At 39.2% G+C, this 16,577-nt stretch overlaps 1 protein-coding gene, 33 non-coding genes and 21 pseudogenes across 34 annotated transcripts; 54 read left to right on the top strand and 1 right to left on the bottom strand.

The window, feature by feature from the left end:
- Positions 1-52: 52 nt before the first annotated feature.
- On the bottom strand, positions 53-2,311 carry LOC149716244 (uncharacterized). The gene has a single exon (XM_089844841.1). It carries the CDS (start codon positions 2,309-2,311, stop codon positions 53-55), a length of 2,259 nt encoding a protein of 752 aa, XP_089700967.1.
- Positions 2,312-3,158: 847 nt separating this feature from the next.
- Positions 3,159-3,277, top strand: LOC149716243 (5S ribosomal RNA). The gene has a single exon (XR_016374079.1). It is a non-coding gene; the product is annotated as a 5S ribosomal RNA (ribosomal RNA).
- Positions 3,278-3,414: 137 nt separating this feature from the next.
- LOC149716242 (5S ribosomal RNA) lies at positions 3,415-3,533 on the top strand. Its single transcript, XR_016374176.1, has one exon. It is a non-coding gene; the product is annotated as a 5S ribosomal RNA (ribosomal RNA).
- Positions 3,534-3,670: 137 nt separating this feature from the next.
- On the top strand, positions 3,671-3,773 carry LOC149716241 (5S ribosomal RNA; annotated as a pseudogene).
- A 122-nt stretch (positions 3,774-3,895) lies between these two features.
- Positions 3,896-4,014, top strand: LOC149716240 (5S ribosomal RNA). Its single transcript, XR_016374239.1, has one exon. It is a non-coding gene; the product is annotated as a 5S ribosomal RNA (ribosomal RNA).
- A 137-nt stretch (positions 4,015-4,151) lies between these two features.
- Positions 4,152-4,254, top strand: LOC149716239 (5S ribosomal RNA; annotated as a pseudogene).
- A 122-nt stretch (positions 4,255-4,376) lies between these two features.
- On the top strand, positions 4,377-4,495 carry LOC149716238 (5S ribosomal RNA). Its single transcript, XR_016374175.1, has one exon. It is a non-coding gene; the product is annotated as a 5S ribosomal RNA (ribosomal RNA).
- Positions 4,496-4,632: 137 nt separating this feature from the next.
- Positions 4,633-4,751, top strand: LOC149716237 (5S ribosomal RNA). Its single transcript, XR_016374078.1, has one exon. It is a non-coding gene; the product is annotated as a 5S ribosomal RNA (ribosomal RNA).
- Positions 4,752-4,888: 137 nt separating this feature from the next.
- On the top strand, positions 4,889-5,007 carry LOC149716236 (5S ribosomal RNA; annotated as a pseudogene).
- Positions 5,008-5,144: 137 nt separating this feature from the next.
- Positions 5,145-5,247, top strand: LOC149716235 (5S ribosomal RNA; annotated as a pseudogene).
- A 122-nt stretch (positions 5,248-5,369) lies between these two features.
- LOC149716234 (5S ribosomal RNA) lies at positions 5,370-5,488 on the top strand (annotated as a pseudogene).
- Positions 5,489-5,625: 137 nt separating this feature from the next.
- On the top strand, positions 5,626-5,728 carry LOC149716233 (5S ribosomal RNA; annotated as a pseudogene).
- A 122-nt stretch (positions 5,729-5,850) lies between these two features.
- On the top strand, positions 5,851-5,969 carry LOC149716232 (5S ribosomal RNA). The gene has a single exon (XR_016374238.1). It is a non-coding gene; the product is annotated as a 5S ribosomal RNA (ribosomal RNA).
- Positions 5,970-6,106: 137 nt separating this feature from the next.
- On the top strand, positions 6,107-6,225 carry LOC149716231 (5S ribosomal RNA). The gene has a single exon (XR_016374077.1). It is a non-coding gene; the product is annotated as a 5S ribosomal RNA (ribosomal RNA).
- A 137-nt stretch (positions 6,226-6,362) lies between these two features.
- On the top strand, positions 6,363-6,465 carry LOC149716230 (5S ribosomal RNA; annotated as a pseudogene).
- A 122-nt stretch (positions 6,466-6,587) lies between these two features.
- LOC149716229 (5S ribosomal RNA) lies at positions 6,588-6,706 on the top strand (annotated as a pseudogene).
- Positions 6,707-6,839: 133 nt separating this feature from the next.
- On the top strand, positions 6,840-6,958 carry LOC149716228 (5S ribosomal RNA). Its single transcript, XR_016374076.1, has one exon. It is a non-coding gene; the product is annotated as a 5S ribosomal RNA (ribosomal RNA).
- A 137-nt stretch (positions 6,959-7,095) lies between these two features.
- LOC149716227 (5S ribosomal RNA) lies at positions 7,096-7,214 on the top strand. The gene has a single exon (XR_016373111.1). It is a non-coding gene; the product is annotated as a 5S ribosomal RNA (ribosomal RNA).
- Positions 7,215-7,351: 137 nt separating this feature from the next.
- On the top strand, positions 7,352-7,470 carry LOC149716226 (5S ribosomal RNA). Its single transcript, XR_016374074.1, has one exon. It is a non-coding gene; the product is annotated as a 5S ribosomal RNA (ribosomal RNA).
- Positions 7,471-7,607: 137 nt separating this feature from the next.
- Positions 7,608-7,726, top strand: LOC149716225 (5S ribosomal RNA). The gene has a single exon (XR_016374174.1). It is a non-coding gene; the product is annotated as a 5S ribosomal RNA (ribosomal RNA).
- A 137-nt stretch (positions 7,727-7,863) lies between these two features.
- On the top strand, positions 7,864-7,966 carry LOC149716224 (5S ribosomal RNA; annotated as a pseudogene).
- Positions 7,967-8,088: 122 nt separating this feature from the next.
- Positions 8,089-8,207, top strand: LOC149716223 (5S ribosomal RNA). The gene has a single exon (XR_016374172.1). It is a non-coding gene; the product is annotated as a 5S ribosomal RNA (ribosomal RNA).
- Positions 8,208-8,344: 137 nt separating this feature from the next.
- On the top strand, positions 8,345-8,462 carry LOC149716222 (5S ribosomal RNA; annotated as a pseudogene).
- A 137-nt stretch (positions 8,463-8,599) lies between these two features.
- On the top strand, positions 8,600-8,718 carry LOC149716221 (5S ribosomal RNA). Its single transcript, XR_016374073.1, has one exon. It is a non-coding gene; the product is annotated as a 5S ribosomal RNA (ribosomal RNA).
- A 137-nt stretch (positions 8,719-8,855) lies between these two features.
- On the top strand, positions 8,856-8,958 carry LOC149716220 (5S ribosomal RNA; annotated as a pseudogene).
- A 137-nt stretch (positions 8,959-9,095) lies between these two features.
- LOC149716219 (5S ribosomal RNA) lies at positions 9,096-9,214 on the top strand (annotated as a pseudogene).
- A 137-nt stretch (positions 9,215-9,351) lies between these two features.
- LOC149716218 (5S ribosomal RNA) lies at positions 9,352-9,454 on the top strand (annotated as a pseudogene).
- A 122-nt stretch (positions 9,455-9,576) lies between these two features.
- On the top strand, positions 9,577-9,695 carry LOC149716217 (5S ribosomal RNA). The gene has a single exon (XR_016374168.1). It is a non-coding gene; the product is annotated as a 5S ribosomal RNA (ribosomal RNA).
- A 137-nt stretch (positions 9,696-9,832) lies between these two features.
- LOC149716216 (5S ribosomal RNA) lies at positions 9,833-9,950 on the top strand (annotated as a pseudogene).
- Positions 9,951-10,087: 137 nt separating this feature from the next.
- Positions 10,088-10,206, top strand: LOC149716215 (5S ribosomal RNA). The gene has a single exon (XR_016374072.1). It is a non-coding gene; the product is annotated as a 5S ribosomal RNA (ribosomal RNA).
- A 137-nt stretch (positions 10,207-10,343) lies between these two features.
- On the top strand, positions 10,344-10,462 carry LOC149716214 (5S ribosomal RNA). The gene has a single exon (XR_016372367.1). It is a non-coding gene; the product is annotated as a 5S ribosomal RNA (ribosomal RNA).
- A 137-nt stretch (positions 10,463-10,599) lies between these two features.
- On the top strand, positions 10,600-10,718 carry LOC149716213 (5S ribosomal RNA; annotated as a pseudogene).
- Positions 10,719-10,854: 136 nt separating this feature from the next.
- Positions 10,855-10,973, top strand: LOC149716212 (5S ribosomal RNA). The gene has a single exon (XR_016374184.1). It is a non-coding gene; the product is annotated as a 5S ribosomal RNA (ribosomal RNA).
- A 137-nt stretch (positions 10,974-11,110) lies between these two features.
- On the top strand, positions 11,111-11,229 carry LOC149716211 (5S ribosomal RNA). Its single transcript, XR_016374067.1, has one exon. It is a non-coding gene; the product is annotated as a 5S ribosomal RNA (ribosomal RNA).
- Positions 11,230-11,366: 137 nt separating this feature from the next.
- Positions 11,367-11,485, top strand: LOC149716210 (5S ribosomal RNA). The gene has a single exon (XR_016372366.1). It is a non-coding gene; the product is annotated as a 5S ribosomal RNA (ribosomal RNA).
- Positions 11,486-11,622: 137 nt separating this feature from the next.
- Positions 11,623-11,741, top strand: LOC149716209 (5S ribosomal RNA). The gene has a single exon (XR_016374063.1). It is a non-coding gene; the product is annotated as a 5S ribosomal RNA (ribosomal RNA).
- Positions 11,742-11,878: 137 nt separating this feature from the next.
- LOC149716208 (5S ribosomal RNA) lies at positions 11,879-11,997 on the top strand. The gene has a single exon (XR_016374167.1). It is a non-coding gene; the product is annotated as a 5S ribosomal RNA (ribosomal RNA).
- A 137-nt stretch (positions 11,998-12,134) lies between these two features.
- On the top strand, positions 12,135-12,237 carry LOC149716207 (5S ribosomal RNA; annotated as a pseudogene).
- A 122-nt stretch (positions 12,238-12,359) lies between these two features.
- Positions 12,360-12,478, top strand: LOC149716206 (5S ribosomal RNA). Its single transcript, XR_016374166.1, has one exon. It is a non-coding gene; the product is annotated as a 5S ribosomal RNA (ribosomal RNA).
- A 137-nt stretch (positions 12,479-12,615) lies between these two features.
- LOC149716205 (5S ribosomal RNA) lies at positions 12,616-12,733 on the top strand (annotated as a pseudogene).
- Positions 12,734-12,870: 137 nt separating this feature from the next.
- On the top strand, positions 12,871-12,989 carry LOC149716204 (5S ribosomal RNA). Its single transcript, XR_016374057.1, has one exon. It is a non-coding gene; the product is annotated as a 5S ribosomal RNA (ribosomal RNA).
- A 137-nt stretch (positions 12,990-13,126) lies between these two features.
- Positions 13,127-13,245, top strand: LOC149716203 (5S ribosomal RNA). Its single transcript, XR_016372365.1, has one exon. It is a non-coding gene; the product is annotated as a 5S ribosomal RNA (ribosomal RNA).
- Positions 13,246-13,382: 137 nt separating this feature from the next.
- On the top strand, positions 13,383-13,501 carry LOC149716202 (5S ribosomal RNA). The gene has a single exon (XR_016374051.1). It is a non-coding gene; the product is annotated as a 5S ribosomal RNA (ribosomal RNA).
- Positions 13,502-13,638: 137 nt separating this feature from the next.
- On the top strand, positions 13,639-13,757 carry LOC149716201 (5S ribosomal RNA). The gene has a single exon (XR_016373770.1). It is a non-coding gene; the product is annotated as a 5S ribosomal RNA (ribosomal RNA).
- A 137-nt stretch (positions 13,758-13,894) lies between these two features.
- Positions 13,895-14,013, top strand: LOC149716200 (5S ribosomal RNA; annotated as a pseudogene).
- Positions 14,014-14,150: 137 nt separating this feature from the next.
- Positions 14,151-14,253, top strand: LOC149716199 (5S ribosomal RNA; annotated as a pseudogene).
- A 122-nt stretch (positions 14,254-14,375) lies between these two features.
- LOC149716198 (5S ribosomal RNA) lies at positions 14,376-14,494 on the top strand. Its single transcript, XR_016374165.1, has one exon. It is a non-coding gene; the product is annotated as a 5S ribosomal RNA (ribosomal RNA).
- A 137-nt stretch (positions 14,495-14,631) lies between these two features.
- Positions 14,632-14,749, top strand: LOC149716197 (5S ribosomal RNA; annotated as a pseudogene).
- A 137-nt stretch (positions 14,750-14,886) lies between these two features.
- On the top strand, positions 14,887-15,005 carry LOC149716196 (5S ribosomal RNA). The gene has a single exon (XR_016374040.1). It is a non-coding gene; the product is annotated as a 5S ribosomal RNA (ribosomal RNA).
- Positions 15,006-15,141: 136 nt separating this feature from the next.
- LOC149716195 (5S ribosomal RNA) lies at positions 15,142-15,260 on the top strand. The gene has a single exon (XR_016372363.1). It is a non-coding gene; the product is annotated as a 5S ribosomal RNA (ribosomal RNA).
- Positions 15,261-15,394: 134 nt separating this feature from the next.
- On the top strand, positions 15,395-15,513 carry LOC149716194 (5S ribosomal RNA). Its single transcript, XR_016374012.1, has one exon. It is a non-coding gene; the product is annotated as a 5S ribosomal RNA (ribosomal RNA).
- Positions 15,514-15,650: 137 nt separating this feature from the next.
- Positions 15,651-15,769, top strand: LOC149716193 (5S ribosomal RNA). The gene has a single exon (XR_016372362.1). It is a non-coding gene; the product is annotated as a 5S ribosomal RNA (ribosomal RNA).
- Positions 15,770-15,906: 137 nt separating this feature from the next.
- Positions 15,907-16,025, top strand: LOC149716192 (5S ribosomal RNA; annotated as a pseudogene).
- Positions 16,026-16,162: 137 nt separating this feature from the next.
- On the top strand, positions 16,163-16,281 carry LOC149716191 (5S ribosomal RNA). Its single transcript, XR_016372361.1, has one exon. It is a non-coding gene; the product is annotated as a 5S ribosomal RNA (ribosomal RNA).
- Positions 16,282-16,418: 137 nt separating this feature from the next.
- Positions 16,419-16,537, top strand: LOC149716190 (5S ribosomal RNA). Its single transcript, XR_016373995.1, has one exon. It is a non-coding gene; the product is annotated as a 5S ribosomal RNA (ribosomal RNA).
- Positions 16,538-16,577: the final 40 nt, after the last annotated feature.

Below are 16,577 nucleotides of genomic sequence, written 5' to 3'. Positions count from 1 at the left end.
GGAATCTTGCAACGTCCTTGTCTTGTTCATTGAGACTGATTTGTAGGTACGCCTACTCGATGTCAGCCATGAAACCGATTGAAAATCTTCGAAAGCGAATGAGAATTCCCAGAAGGCTTGGATTAAGATTAGGTCCGGTGTACAGGCAATCGTTTAGGGAAGGATAATTCTTGGCCCTTGAAGATGCGTCGAAGACGATTCGTAACTTCGTTGAAACTCGATCATTCTTTACAATTCCTCGGTGTGGCATGTAATAAACTTCTCCGTTAGTGGCGTGACCAGGAACTCTCTCTACGATCTTTCGTTGCAAATAGTCGTTAATGACAGCGGAATATAGGGCGAAGCAAGTGGGATTTTTCTGGAATTGTTTAATCAGGTTACGGAATCGGCAAGCTGCGACGTTGTAGTTGTCACCCAGTTCTTTGCGGGAGGTCTTCCACGGCAAGTGTACTTGATATCGACCGTTTTCGTCTTGTGTTATAGAGTCTTCGTAATGTTGGAGTGTTTGCTTTTCTGTATCATCTTGCTGTACTTGATCGATGATTCCCAATGCCTCCACTTCCCAAAACGTTTTTAGTTGCTGGGTGAGCTGAATTTCTTCGACCGTCTCTTGCTGTCTGGGCGTTATGATCGAGGATTGAGAGATTCCCAGGTTCATGGAAGAGATTGTCGTAGGGCCGTGAATGGTCCAACCCAGCATCGTGTGTACCGCCGTAAGCGAATGTGAGAGCCGTTTGACATCGCCGTTAACCATTCTCCAGTAGAAGTCCGCGCCGACAAGAACCATTATTTCTTTCGAGCAGTCGGGTTGGATTAAGGATTGATCGGCTAAGCGAAGACCTCGGGATTTCATTTGGACCATTATCTCGTGACCAGGTACTTCTATCAAGGCACTGCTGATTTTCGGCGTTTCTAGGGCTTCGATGCAAATTGATTCCGTGCCGTCTGGATTGCTCAGAGTTAAGCGGACCCGATTTCTGCTCTGTGGGATGACGTGTTCGCTTTCGAAAGAGTGAATGGAAACGGTTTCGACTCCAATTACTGGTAGATTTAGAAGTCTTGAAATGGATTCCTTTACGAATGTTCGCTGACTTCCTCCATCCAGTAGACAACGTACAACTTGTCTTTTCGAGTTGAATTCGGCGATGGCATAGGCTGTTTGTAGAAGAACGGTCGTTTTGTCAGATTCGCTTAGTTCAGAGGCGACTGCTTTCACGTTGACGTTTGCTGAGCTTGCTGATGACTCTTCGGTTCGAGGATATGTTATTGGACAGACGGTTTCGTGATGCCGGGCTTGACAAAAATGACATTTTGTCTTAGATTTGCATCTTCTCGATAAGTGTCCTTTCTTGGCGCAAACGAAGCATCGTCCAGTCTTCTTGAATTTTTCCTTTCTTTCTTCGAAATTTAGTTCCTTGCATTCTTCGATTCCATGATCTTCGGATTGGCAGAAGGTGCATTTAGTTTCTTCGTTTGAGACCGCTTTGACTTGAGTGTTGAGAGCGGATGTAGACGCATGAAATTTTGAAGATTTCCATTGATTTTTGTAATTTCGTTTCTCCCAGGGATCTGTTTTGTTCGTATCGAGGTTAGTATACGTCGTATTATGATCTCGGGTGGTTAATTGGAAGGTTCTTTCTCTGCTTTCAAGTTCCTTCTGTAGAAATTCCAAAAGTCGATCAACACTCCATTCGGCGTCCGCCTCGAAACTGCGACTGAACTGTAAGACGATTTCTTCGGGGATTCTTTGCATTAGAATAGGACATAACAGTGTTCCATACGTCTTAGATTCGATTCCCAACGAGGCTAAGCTTCTTATTTGTAGTTCGCAAGCGTCATGTAGTCTTCGGAGGCCAGTGAGGTCCTTCGCTTGTCGTACTGGTTGAAGATTTAGCAACTTGTTCATGTGGGCGTTTATAATCAGGTCTGTTCTTCCGAAGCGATTCTTCAGGATTTTCACGGCTTCGCCGTAGTTGTTGCCGGAAAGAGATAAACCTGCGATGGCATTGAATGCGACCCCACTTAGATAAGTTTTGAGGTAAGTGAATTTTTCGGTGTCTTCTAGATCGGTGTCATGTATTGCTGCTTTGAATTGCGACCAGAAATCTTGCCATCGGCTTGCGTCTCCATCGTAATTTTCGATGGTTATATTCGGAAGTTTGACGTTCATTCTAACGGTACGGTTTGCTTCTTGTCTGGCTTCTGGAATTGGAGATCGCGTTCTGCGGGCTCCGTCGTTATTTTCTCGTACGCTTCGAAGTCGTTGATCAGTCCTAGTCATAGTTGCCGTGATTCTTTCCGAATAGTCCATGTTTCTGCGGACTTCTTCTTCTTCTTATGCAACTTCGTCTACTATCTCGGCTTCTATAGATTCATCAAGTTCCTTCATTAGTTTCTCCTTAACTTTCAGTTGTTCCAAGAGTTGTTCAATCTCTCTGATATCGTCGTCGGCGTAATCTTCAACGGTGATCAGGTCGTCCAAGCTTTGCAGAAGTTTCGTAGTGGCTGTTCTAACTATCTTGCGTTTCTTCTTGCATTTTTCTAACTCGTTCATCGTTCACTGATTGTTCTGTAATTCCTTTGTCCCGGGTTTCGGCACCAATGTTAAATGTCGTATTTCAAGTAGGCTTTCGGGTGAATGGGAATTTAAGCGAACTGGGGATTTGGACAATTTATCTCAATGTGGCTAAAGGAATTATCTATTTTATGAAGACAACCAGGATTTATTAACTTAAACTTTATTTAAAATGCATATAGTTATAACACCGCGTCTTGGGATTGATTAAACAACAAACTAACTCAAGAAATATCTAGGCTAGAACTGATGATTAAATTGATTCTGAGTTAGTTTTTATATACAAATGATAGTAATTTAAAAAACATCATCCGGCTGGTCTATTTTTTAACGATAACGTTTAAGTTTAAAATCTAATCTAATTTTTGCCAACATTAAATATTATTTTTAGATACAGTTCTAATCTATTTTTTAACAAGACCACTTAGGAACACTGCGTGCCGTTGGCTTTTTCACTTTTTTTTCCTCATTTAAAATCCAATAGATATGAAAAAAGCAAACATATTTTCTTTTTGTTATTGTTTTAGAAAGATGGTCAATTTGTCTCACTTAATTTAAATTCGAATTATTATCTAGCACTCTTGGCAACGGCCATATCACGCTGAAAACACCGGTTCTCGTCGGATCACCGAAGTTAAGCAGCGTCGAGCGCAGTCAGTACTTGGGAGGGAGACCACTTAGGAACACTGCGTGCCGTTGGCTTTTTCACATTTTTTTCCTCTTTTAAATTCCAATAGATATGAAAAAAACAAACATATTTTCTTTTTGTTATTGTTTTAAAAAGATGAAGGTTAATTTGTCTCACTTAATTTAAATTCGAATTATTAAATAGCACTCTCGGCAACGGCCATATCACGCTGAAAACACCGGTTCTCGTCCGATCACCAAAGTTAAGCAGCGTCGAGCGCAGTCAGTACTTGGGAGGGAGACCACTTAGGAACACTGCGTGCCGTTGGCTTTTTCACTTTTTTTTCCTCTTTTAAATTCCAATAGATATGAAAAAAGCAAACATATTTTCTTTTTGTTATTGTTTTAAAAAGATGAAGGTTAATTTGTCTCACTTAATTTAAATTCGAATTATTAAATAGCACTCTCGGCAACGGCCATATCACGCTGAAAACACCGGTTCTCGTCCGATCACCGAAGTTAAGCAGCGTCGAGCGCAGTCAGTACTTGGAAACTTTGCGTGCCGTTGGCTTTTTCACTTTTATTTCCTCTTTTAAATTCCATGAGATATGAAAAAAGCAAACATATCTTCTCTTTCTTATTGATTTATAAAGATGAAGGTTAATTAAATTCGAATTATTAAATAGCACTCTCGGCAACGGCCATATCACGCTGAAAACACCGGTTCTCGTCCGATAACCGAAGTTAAGCAGCGTCGAGCGCAGTCAGTACTTGGGAGGGAGACCACTTAGGAACACTGCGTGCCGTTGGCTTTTTCACTTTTTTTTCCTCTTTTAAATTCCAATAGATATGAAAAAAGCAAACATATTTTCTTTTTGTTATTGTTTTAAAAAGATGAAGGTTAATTTGTCTCACTTAATTTAAATTCGAATTATTAAATAGCACTCTCGGCAACGGACATATCACGCTGAAAACACCGGTTCTCGTCCGATCACCGAAGTTAAGCAGCGTCGAGCGCAGTCAGTACTTGGAAACTTTGCGTGCCGTTGGCTTTTTCACTTTTATTTCCTCTTTTAAATTCCATGAGATATGAAAAAAGCAAACATATCTTCTCTTTCTTATTGATTTATAAAGATGAAGGTTAATTAAATTCGAATTATTAAATAGCACTCTCGGCAACGGCCATATCACGCTGAAAACACCGGTTCTCGTCCGATCACCAAAGTTAAGCAGCGTCGAGCGCAGTCAGTACTTGGGAGGGAGACCACTTAGGAACACTGCGTGCCGTTGGCTTTTTCACTTTTTTTTCCTCATTTAAAATCCAATAGATATGAAAAAAGCAAACATATTTTCTTTTTGTTATTGTTTTAGAAAGATGAAGGTCAATTTGTCTCACTTAATTTAAATTCGAATTATTATCTAGCACTCTTGGCAACGGCCATATCACGCTGAAAACACCGGTTCTCGTCGGATCACCGAAGTTAAGCAGCGTCGAGCGCAGTCAGTACTTGGGAGGGAGACCACTTAGGAACACTGCGTGCCGTTGGCTTTTTCACTTTTTTTTCCTCTTTTAAATTCCAATAGATATGAAAAAAGCAAACATATTTTCTTTTTGTTATTGTTTTAAAAAGATGAAGGTTAATTTGTCTCACTTAATTTAAATTCGAATTATTAAATAGAACTCTCGGCAACGGCCATATCACGCTGAAAACACCGGTTCTCGCCCGATCACCAAAGTTAAGCAGCGTCGAGCGCAGTCAGTACTTGGGAGGGAGACCACTTACGAACACTGCGTGCCGTTGGCTTTTTCACTTTTTTTTCCTCTTTTAAATTCCAATAGATATGAAAAAAGCAAACATATTTTCTTTTTGTTATTGTTTTAAAAAGATGAAGGTTAATTTGTCTCACTTAATTTAAATTCGAATTATTAAATAGCACTCTCGGCAACGGCCATATAGCGCTGAAAACACCGGTTCTCGTCCGATCACCGAAGTTAAGCAGCGTCGAGCGCAGTCAGTACTTGGAAACTTTGCGTGCCGTTGGCTTTTTCACTTTTATTTCCTCTTTTAAATTCCATGAGATATGAAAAAAGCAAACATATCTTCTCTTTCTTATTGATTTATAAAGATGAAGGTTAATTAAATTCGAATTATTAAATAGCACTCTCGGCAACGGTTATATCACGCTGAAAACACCGGTTCTCGTCCGATAACCGAAGTTAAGCAGCGTCGAGCGCAGTCAGTACTTGGGAGGGAGACCACTTAGGAACACTGCGTGCCGTTGGCTTTTTCACTTTTTTTTCCTCTTTTAAATTCCAATAGATATGAAAAAAGCAAACAAATTTTCTTTTTGTTATTGTTTTAAAAAGATGAAGGTTAATTTGTCTCACTTAACTTAAATTCGAATTATTAAATAGCACTCTCGGCAACGGCCATATCACGCTGAAAACACCGGTTCTCGTCCGATCACCGAAGTTAAGCAGCGTCGAGCGCAGTCAGTACTTGGAAACTTTGCGTGCCGTTGGCTTTTTCACTTTTATTTCCTCTTTTAAATTCCATGAGATATGAAAAAAGCAAACATATCTTCTCTTTCTTATTGATTTATAAAGATGAAGGTTAATTAAATTCGAATTATTAAATAGCACTCTCGGCAACGGCCATATCACGCTGAAAACACCGGTTCTCGTCCGATAACCGAAGTTAAGCAGCGTCGAGCGCAGTCAGTACTTGGGAGGGAGACCACTTAGGAACACTGCGTGCCGTTGGCTTTTTCACTTTTTTTTCCTCTTTTAAATTCCTATAGATATGAAAAAAGCAAACATATTTTCTTTTTGTTATTGTTTTAAAAAGATGAAGGTCAATTTGTCTCACTTAATTTAAATTCGAATTATTATCTAGCACTCTTGGCAACGGCCATATCACGCTGAAAACACCGGTTCTCGTCGGATCACCGAAGTTAAGCAGCGTCGAGCGCAGTCAGTACTTGGGAGGGAGACCACTTAGGAACACTGCGTGCCGTTGGCTTTTTCACTTTTTTTTCCTCTTTTAAATTCCAATAGATATGAAAAAAGCAAACATATTTTCTTTTTGTTATTGTTTTAAAAAGATGAAGGTTAATTTGTCTCACTTAATTTAAATTCGAATTATTAAATAGCACTCTCGGCAACGGCCATATTACGCTGAAAACACCGGTTCTCGTCCGATCACCGAAGTTAAGCAGCGTCGAGCGCAGTCAGTACTTGGAAACTTTGCGTGCCGTTGGCTTTTTCACTTTTATTTCCTCTTTTAAATTCCATGAGATATGAAAAAAGCAAACATATCTTCTCTTTCTTATTGATTTATAAAGATGAAGGTTAATTAAATTCGAATTATTAAATAGCACTCTCGGCAACGGCCATATCACGCTGAAAACACCGGTTCTCGTCCGATAACCGAAGTTAAGCAGCGTCGAGCGCAGTCAGTACTTGGGAGGGAGACCACTTAGGAACACTGCCTGCCGTTGGCTTTTTCACTTTTTTTTCCTCTTTTAATTTCCTATAGATATGAAAAAAGCAAACATATTTTCTTTTGTTATTGTTTTAAAAAGATGGTCAATTTGTCTCACTAAATTTAAATTCGAATTATTATCTAGCACTCTTGGCAACGGCCATATCACGCTGAAAACACCGGTTCTCGTCGGATCACCGAAGTTAAGCAGCGTCGAGCGCAGTCAGTACTTGGGAGGGAGACCACTTAGGAACACTGCGTGCCGTTGGCTTTTTCACTTTTTTTTCCTCTTTTAAATTCCAATAGATATGAAAAAAGCAAACATATTTTCTTTTTGTTATTGTTTTAAAAAGATGAAGGTTAATTTGTCTCACTAAATTTAAATTCGAATTATTAAATAGCACTCTCGGCAACGGCCATATCACGCTGAAAACACCGGTTCACGTCCGATCACCAAAGTTAAGCAGCGTCGAGCGCAGTCAGTACTTGGGAGGGAGACCACTTGGGAACACTGCGTGCCGTTGGCTTTTTCACTTTTTTTTCCTCATTTAAAATCCAATAGATATGAAAAAAGCAAACATATTTTCTTTTTGTTATTGTTTTAGAAAGATGAAGGTCAATTTGTCTCACTTAATTTAAATTCGAATTATTATCTAGCACTCTTGGCAACGGCCATATCACGCTGAAAACACCGGTTCTCGTCGGATCACCGAAGTTAAGCAGCGTCGAGCGCAGTCAGTACTTGGGAGGGAGACCACTTAGGAACACTGCGTGCCGTTGGCTTTTTCACTTTTCTTTCCTCTTTTAAATTCCAATAGATATGAAAAAAGCAAACATATTTTCTTTTTGTTATTGTTTTAAAAAGATGAAGGTTAATTTGTCTCACTTAATTTAAATTCGAATTATTAAATAGCACTCTCGGCAACGGCCATATCACGCTGAAAACACCGGTTCTCGTCCGATCACCAAAGTTAAGCAGCGTCGAGCGCAGTCAGTACTTGGGAGGGAGACCACTTAGGAACACTGCGTGCCGTTGGCTTTTTCACTTTTTTTTCCTCTTTTAAATTCCAATAGATATGAAAAAAGCAAACATATTTTCTTTTTGTTATTGTTTTAAAAAGATGAAGGTTAATTTGTCTCACTTAATTTAAATTCGAATTATTAAATAGCACTCTCGGCAACGGCCATATCACGCTGATAACACCGGTTCTCGTCCGATCACCGAAGTTAAGCAGCGTCGAGCGCAGTCAGTACTTGGAAACTTTGCGTGCCGTTGGCTTTTTCACTTTTATTTCCTCTTTTAAATTCCATGAGATATGAAAAAAGCAAACATATCTTCTCTTTCTTATTGATTTATAAAGATGAAGGTTAATTAAATTCGAATTATTAAATAGCACTCTCGGCAACGGCCATATCACGCTGAAAACACCGGTTCTCGTCCGATCACCAAAGTTAAGCAGCGTCGAGCGCAGTCAGTACTTGGGAGGGAGACCACTTAGGAACACTGCGTGCCGTTGGCTTTTTCACTTTTTTTTCCTCTTTTCAATTCCTATAGATATGAAAAAAGCAAACATATTTTCTTTTTGTTATTGTTTTAAAAAGATGAAGGACGATTTGTCTCACTTAATTTAAATTCGAATTATTATCTAGCACTCTCGGCAACGGCCATATCACGCTGAAAACACCGGTTCTCGTCGGATCACCGAATTAAGCAGCGTCGAGCGCAGTCAGTACTTGGGAGGGAGACCACTTAGGAACACTGCGCGCTGTTGGCTTTTTCACGTTTTTTTCCTCTTTTAATTTCCTATAGATATGAAAAAAGCAAACATATTTTCTTTTTGTTATTGTTTTAAAAAGATGAAGGTCAATTTGTCTCACTAAATTTAAATTCGAATTATTATCTAGCACTCTTGGCAACGGCCATATCACGCTGAAAACACCGGTTCTCGTCGGATCACCGAAGTTAAGCAGCGTCGAGCGCAGTCAGTACTTGGGAGGGAGACCACTTAGGAACACTGCGTGCCGTTGGCTTTTTCACTTTTTTTTCCTCTTTTAAATTCCAATAGATATGAAAAAAGCAAACATATTTTCTTTTTGTTATTGTTTTAAAAAGATGAAGGTTAATTTGTCTCACTTAATTTAAATTCGAATTATTAAATAGCACTCTCGGCAACGGCCATATCACGCTGATAACACCGGTTCTCGTCCGATCACCGAAGTTAAGCAGCGTCGAGCGCAGTCAGTACTTGGAAACTTTGCGTGCCGTTGGCTTTTTCACTTTTATTTCCTCTTTTAAATTCCATGAGATATGAAAAAAGCAAACATATTTTCTTTTTGTTATTGTTTTAAAAAGATGAAGGTTAATTTGTCTCACTTAATTTAAATTCGAATTATTAAATAGCACTCTCGGCAACGGCCATATCACGCTGAAAACACCGGTTCTCGTCCGATCACCAAAGTTAAGCAGCGTCGTGCGCAGTCAGTACTTGGGAGGGAGACCACTTAGGAACACTGCGTGCCGTTGGCTTTTTCACTTTTTTTTCCTCTTTTAAATTCCAATAGATATGAAAAAAGCAAACATATTTTCTTTTTGTTATTGTTTTAAAAAGATGAAGGTTAATTTGTCTCACTTAATTTAAATTCGAATTATTAAATAGCACTCTCGGCAACGGCCATATCACGCTGATAACACCGGTTCTCGTCCGATCACCGAAGTTAAGCAGCGTCGAGCGCAGTCAGTACTTGGAAACTTTGCGTGCCGTTGGCTTTTTCACTTTTATTTCCTCTTTTAAATTCCATGAGATATGAAAAAAGCAAACATATCTTCTCTTTCTTATTGATTTATAAAGATGAAGGTTAATTAAATTCGAATTATTAAATAGCACTCTCGGCAACGGCCATATCACGCTGAAAACACCGGTTCTCGTCCGATCACCAAAGTTAAGCAGCGTCGAGCGCAGTCAGTACTTGGGAGGGAGACCACTTAGGAACACTGCGTGCCGTTGGCTTTTTCACTTTTTTTTCCTCTTTTCAATTCCTATAGATATGAAAAAAGCAAACATATTTTCCTTTTGTTATTGTTTTAAAAAGATGAAGGACGATTTGTCTCACTTAATTTAAATTCGAATTATTATCTAGCACTCTCGGCAACGGCCATATCACGCTGAAAACACCGGTTCTCGTCGGATCACCGAATTAAGCAGCGTCGAGCGCAGTCAGTACTTGGGAGGGAGACCACTTAGGAACACTGCGCGCTGTTGGCTTTTTCACGTTTTTTTCCTCTTTTAATTTCCTATAGATATGAAAAAAGCAAACATATTTTCTTTTTGTTATTGTTTTAAAAAGATGAAGGTCAATTTGTCTCACTAAATTTAAATTCGAATTATTATCTAGCACTCTTGGCAACGGCCATATCACGCTGAAAACACCGGTTCTCGTCGGATCACCGAAGTTAAGCAGCGTCGAGCGCAGTCAGTACTTGGGAGGGAGACCACTTAGGAACACTGCGTGCCGTTGGCTTTTTCACTTTTTTTTCCTCTTTTAAATTCCAATAGATATGAAAAAAGCAAACATATTTTCTTTTTGTTATTGTTTTAAAAAGATGAAGGTTAATTTGTCTCACTAAATTTAAATTCGAATTATTAAATAGCACTCTCGGCAACGGCCATATCACGCTGAAAACACCGGTTCTCGTCCGATCACCAAAGTTAAGCAGCGTCGAGCGCAGTCAGTACTTGGGAGGGAGACCACTTGGGAACACTGCGTGCCGTTGGCTTTTTCACTTTTTTTTCCTCATTTAAAATCCAATAGATATGAAAAAAGCAAACATATTTTCTTTTTGTTATTGTTTTAGAAAGATGAAGGTCAATTTGTCTCACTTAATTTAAATTCGAATTATTATCTAGCACTCTTGGCAACGGCCATATAACGCTGAAAACACCGGTTCTCGTCGGATCACCGAAGTTAAGCAGCGTCGAGCGCAGTCAGTACTTGGGAGGGAGACCACTTAGGAACACTGCGTGCCGTTGGTTTTTCACTTTTTTTTCCTCTTTTAAATTCCAATAGATATGAAAAAAGCAAACATATTTTCTTTTTGTTATTGTTTTAAAAAGATGAAGGTTAATTTGTCTCACTAAATTTAAATTCGAATTATTAAATAGCACTCTCGGCAACGGCCATATCACGCTGAAAACACCGGTTCTCGTCCGATCACCAAAGTTAAGCAGCGTCGAGCGCAGTCAGTACTTGGGAGGGAGACCACTTGGGAACACTGCGTGCCGTTGGATTTTTCACTTTTTTTTCCTCATTTAAAATCCAATAGATATGAAAAAAGCAAACATATTTTCTTTTTGTTATTGTTTTAGAAAGATGAAGGTCAATTTGTCTCACTTAATTTAAATTCGAATTATTATCTAGCACTCTTGGCAACGGCCATATCACGCTGAAAACACCGGTTCTCGTCGGATCACCGAAGTTAAGCAGCGTCGAGCGCAGTCAGTACTTGGGAGGGAGACCACTTAGGAACACTGCGTGCCGTTGGCTTTTTCACTTTTCTTTCCTCTTTTAAATTCCAATAGATATGAAAAAAGCAAACATATTTTCTTTTTGTTATTGTTTTAAAAAGATGAAGGTTAATTTGTCTCACTTAATTTAAATTCGAATTATTAAATAGCACTCTCGGCAACGGCCATATCACGCTGAAAACACCGGTTCTCGTCCGATCACCAAAGTTAAGCAGCGTCGAGCGCAGTCAGTACTTGGGAGGGAGACCACTTGGGAACACTGCGTGCCGTTGGCTTTTTCACTTTTTTTTCCTCATTTAAAATCCAATAGATATGAAAAAAGCAAACATATTTTCTTTTTGTTATTGTTTTAGAAAGATGAAGGTCAATTTGTCTCACTTAATTTAAATTCGAATTATTATCTAGCACTCTTGGCAACGGCCATATCACGCTGAAAACACCGGTTCTCGTCGGATCACCGAAGTTAAGCAGCGTCGAGCGCAGTCAGTACTTGGGAGGGAGACCACTTAGGAACACTGCGTGCCGTTGGCTTTTTCACTTTTCTTTCCTCTTTTAAATTCCAATAGATATGAAAAAAGCAAACATATTTTCTTTTTGTTATTGTTTTAAAAAGATGAAGGTTAATTTGTCTCACTTAATTTAAATTCGAATTATTAAATAGCACTCTCGGCAACGGCCATATCACGCTGAAAACACCGGTTCTCGTCCGATCACCAAAGTTAAGCAGCGTCGAGCGCAGTCAGTACTTGGGAGGGAGACCACTTAGGAACACTGCGTGCCGTTGGCTTTTTCACTTTTTTTTCCTCTTTTAAATTCCAATAGATATGAAAAAAGCAAACATATTTTCTTTTTGTTATTGTTTTAAAAAGATGAAGGTTAATTTGTCTCACTTAATTTAAATTCGAATTATTAAATAGCACTCTCGGCAACGGCCATATCACGCTGATAACACCGGTTCTCGTCCGATCACCGAAGTTAAGCAGCGTCGAGCGCAGTCAGTACTTGGAAACTTTGCGTGCCGTTGGCTTTTTCACTTTTATTTCCTCTTTTAAATTCCATGAGATATGAAAAAAGCAAACATATCTTCTCTTTCTTATTGATTTATAAAGATGAAGGTTAATTAAATTCGAATTATTAAATAGCACTCTCGGCAACGGCCATATCACGCTGAAAACACCGGTTCTCGTCCGATCACCAAAGTTAAGCAGCGTCGAGCGCAGTCAGTACTTGGGAGGGAGACCACTTAGGAACACTGCGTGCCGTTGGCTTTTTCACTTTTTTTTCCTCTTTTCAATTCCTATAGATATGAAAAAAGCAAACATATTTTCCTTTTGTTATTGTTTTAAAAAGATGAAGGACGATTTGTCTCACTTAATTTAAATTAGAATTATTATCTAGCACTCTCGGCAACGGCCATATCACGCTGAAAACACCGGTTCTCGTCGGATCACCGAATTAAGCAGCGTCGAGCGCAGTCAGTACTTGGGAGGGAGACCACTTAGGAACACTGCGCGCTGTTGGCTTTTTCACGTTTTTTTCCTCTTTTAATTTCCTATAGATATGAAAAAAGCAAACATATTTTCTTTTTGTTATTGTTTTAAAAAGATGAAGGTCAATTTGTCTCACTAAATTTAAATTCGAATTATTATCTAGCACTCTTGGCAACGGCCATATCACGCTGAAAACACCGGTTCTCGTCGGATCACCGAAGTTAAGCAGCGTCGAGCGCAGTCAGTACTTGGGAGGGAGACCACTTAGGAACACTGCGTGCCGTTGGCTTTTTCACTTTTTTTTCCTCTTTTAAATTCCAATAGATATGAAAAAAGCAAACATATTTTCTTTTTGTTATTGTTTTAAAAAGATGAAGGTTAATTTGTCTCACTAAATTTAAATTCGAATTATTAAATAGCACTCTCGGCAACGGCCATATCACGCTGAAAACACCGGTTCTCGTCCGATCACCAAAGTTAAGCAGCGTCGAGCGCAGTCAGTACTTGGGAGGGAGACCACTTGGGAACACTGCGTGCCGTTGGCTTTTTCACTTTTTTTTCCTCATTTAAAATCCAATAGATATGAAAAAAGCAAACATATTTTCTTTTTGTTATTGTTTTAGAAAGATGAAGGTCAATTTGTCTCACTTAATTTAAATTCGAATTATTATCTAGCACTCTTGGCAACGGCCATATCACGCTGAAAACACCGGTTCTCGTCGGATCACCGAAGTTAAGCAGCGTCGAGCGCAGTCAGTACTTGGGAGGGAGACCACTTAGGAACACTGCGTGCCGTTGGCTTTTTCACTTTTTTTTCCTCTTTTAAATTCCAATAGATATGAAAAAAGCAAACATATTTTCTTTTTGTTATTGTTTTAAAAAGATGAAGGTTAATTTGTCTCACTAAATTTAAATTCGAATTATTAAATAGCACTCTCGGCAACGGCCATATCACGCTGAAAACACTGGTTCTCGTCCGATCACCAAAGTTAAGCAGCGTCGAGCGCAGTCAGTACTTGGGAGGGAGACCACTTGGGAACACTGCGTGCCGTTGGCTTTTTCACTTTTTTTTCCTCATTTAAAATCCAATAGATATGAAAAAAGCAAACATATTTTCTTTTTGTTATTGTTTTAGAAAGATGAAGGTCAATTTGTCTCACTTAATTTAAATTCGAATTATTATCTAGCACTCTTGGCAACGGCCATATCACACTGAAAACACCGGTTCTCGTCGGATCACCGAAGTTAAGCAGCGTCGAGCGCAGTCAGTACTTGGGAGGGAGACCACTTAGGAACACTGCGTGCCGTTGGCTTTTTCACTTTTCTTTCCTCTTTTAAATTCCAATAGATATGAAAAAAGCAAACATATTTTCTTTTTGTTATTGTTTTAAAAAGATGAAGGTTAATTTGTCTCACTTAATTTAAATTCGAATTATTAAATAGCACTCTCGGCAACGGCCATATCACGCTGATAACACCGGTTCTCGTCCGATCACCGAAGTTAAGCAGCGTCGAGCGCAGTCAGTACTTGGAAACTTTGCGTGCCGTTGGCTTTTTCACTTTTATTTCCTCTTTTAAATTCCATGAGATATGAAAAAAGCAAACATATCTTCTCTTTCTTATTGATTTATAAAGATGAAGGTTAATTAAATTCGAATTATTAAATAGCACTCTCGGCAACGGCCATATCACGCTGAAAACACCGGTTCTCGTCCGATCACCAAAGTTAAGCAGCGTCGAGCGCAGTCAGTACTTGGGAGGGAGACCACTTAGGAACACTGCGTGCCGTTGGCTTTTTTACTTTTTTTTCCTCTTTTCAATTCCTATAGATATGAAAAAAGCAAACATATTTTCCTTTTGTTATTGTTTTAAAAAGATGAAGGACGATTTGTCTCACTTAATTTAAATTAGAATTATTATCTAGCACTCTCGGCAACGGCCATATCACGCTGAAAACACCGGTTCTCGTCGGATCACCGAATTAAGCAGCGTCGAGCGCAGTCAGTACTTGGGAGGGAGACCACTTACGAACACTGCGCGCTGTTGGCTTTTTCACGTTTTTTTCCTCTTTTAATTTCCTATAGATATGAAAAAAGCAAACATATTTTCTTTTTGTTATTGTTTTAAAAAGATGAAGGTCAATTTGTCTCACTAAATTTAAATTCGAATTATTATCTAGCACTCTTGGCAACGGCCATATCACGCTGAAAACACCGGTTCTCGTCGGATCACCGAAGTTAAGCAGCGTCGAGCGCAGTCAGTACTTGGGAGGGAGACCACTTAGGAACACTGCGTGCCGTTGGCTTTTTCACTTTTTTTCCTCTTTTAAATTCCAATAGATATGAAAAAAGCAAACATATTTTCTTTTTGTTATTGTTTTAAAAAGATGAAGGTTAATTTGTCTCACTAAATTTAAATTCGAATTATTAAATAGCACTCTCGGCAACGGCCATATCACGCTGAAAACACCGGTTCTCGTCCGATCACCAAAGTTAAGCAGCGTCGAGCGCAGTCAGTACTTGGGAGGGAGACCACTTGGGAACACTGCGTGCCGTTGGCTTTTTCACTTTTTTTTCCTCATTTAAAATCCAATAGATATGAAAAAAGCAAACATATTTTCTTTTTGTTATTGTTTTAGAAAGATGGTCAATTTGTCTCACTTAATTTAAATTCGAATTATTATCTAGCACTCTTGGCAACGGCCATATCACGCTGAAAACACCGGTTCTCGTCGGATCACCGAAGTTAAGCAGCGTCGAGCGCAGTCAGTACTTGGGAGGGAGACCACTTAGGAACACTGCGTGCCGTTGGCTTTTTCACTTTTTTTTCCTCTTTTAAATTCCAATAGATATGAAAAAAGCAAACATATTTTCTTTTTGTTATTGTTTTAAAAAGATGAAGGTTAATTTGTCTCACTAAATTTAAATTCGAATTATTAAATAGCACTCTCGGCAACGGCCATATCACGCTGAAAACACTGGTTCTCGTCCGATCACCAAAGTTAAGCAGCGTCGAGCGCAGTCAGTACTTGGGAGGGAGACCACTTGGGAACACTGCGTGCCGTTGGCTTTTTCACTTTTTTTTCCTCATTTAAAATCCAATAGATATGAAAAAAGCAAACATATTTTCTTTTTGTTATTGTTCTAGAAAGATGAAGGTCAATTTGTCTCACTTAATTTAAATTCGAATTATTATCTAGCACTCTTGGCAACGGCCATATCACACTGAAAACACCGGTTCTCGTCGGATCACCGAAGTTAAGCAGCGTCGAGCGCAGTCAGTACTTGGGAGGGAGACCACTTAGGAACACTGCGTGCCGTTGGCTTTTTCACTTTTCTTTCCTCTTTTAAATTCCAATAGATATGAAAAAAGCAAACATATTTTCTTTTTGTTATTGTTTTAAAAAGATGAAGGTTAATTTGTCTCACTTAATTTAAATTCGAATTATTAAATAGCACTCTCGGCAACGGCCATATCACGCTGAAAACACCGGTTCTCGTCCGATCACCAAAGTTAAGCAGCGTCGAGCGCAGTCAGTACTTGGGAGGGAGACCACTTGGGAACACTGCGTGCCGTTGGCTTTTTCACTTTTTTTTCCTCATTTAAAATCCAATAGATATGAAAAAAGCAAACATATTTTCTTTTTGTTATTGTTTTAGAAAGATGAAGGTCAATTTGTCTCACTTAATTTAAATTCGAATTATTATCTAGCACTCTTGGCAACGGCCATATCACGCTGAAAACACCGGTTCTCGTCGGATCACCGAAGTTAAGCAGCGTCGAGCGCAGTCAGTACTTGGGAGGGAGACCACTTAGGAACACTGCGTGCCGTTGGCTTTTTCACGTTTTTTTCCTCTTTTAATTTCCTATAGATATG

This window comes from Phalangium opilio, unplaced genomic scaffold, assembly GCF_054372755.1.
Source record: "Phalangium opilio isolate 3A_F unplaced genomic scaffold, DU_Popi_V2 ptg000009l_1, whole genome shotgun sequence".
Classification (NCBI taxonomy): domain Eukaryota; kingdom Metazoa; phylum Arthropoda; class Arachnida; order Opiliones; family Phalangiidae; genus Phalangium; species Phalangium opilio.
The sequence above is the reverse complement of the archived record's forward strand: the minus strand, read 5'-3'. Positions and strand labels throughout refer to the sequence as shown.

What these genes read in the sequence shown, in the direction of transcription:
- LOC149716244 (XM_089844841.1), bottom strand. Translation starts at nt 2,311, where the DNA reads ATGGACTATTCGGAAAGAATCACGGCAACTATGACTAGGACTGATCAA.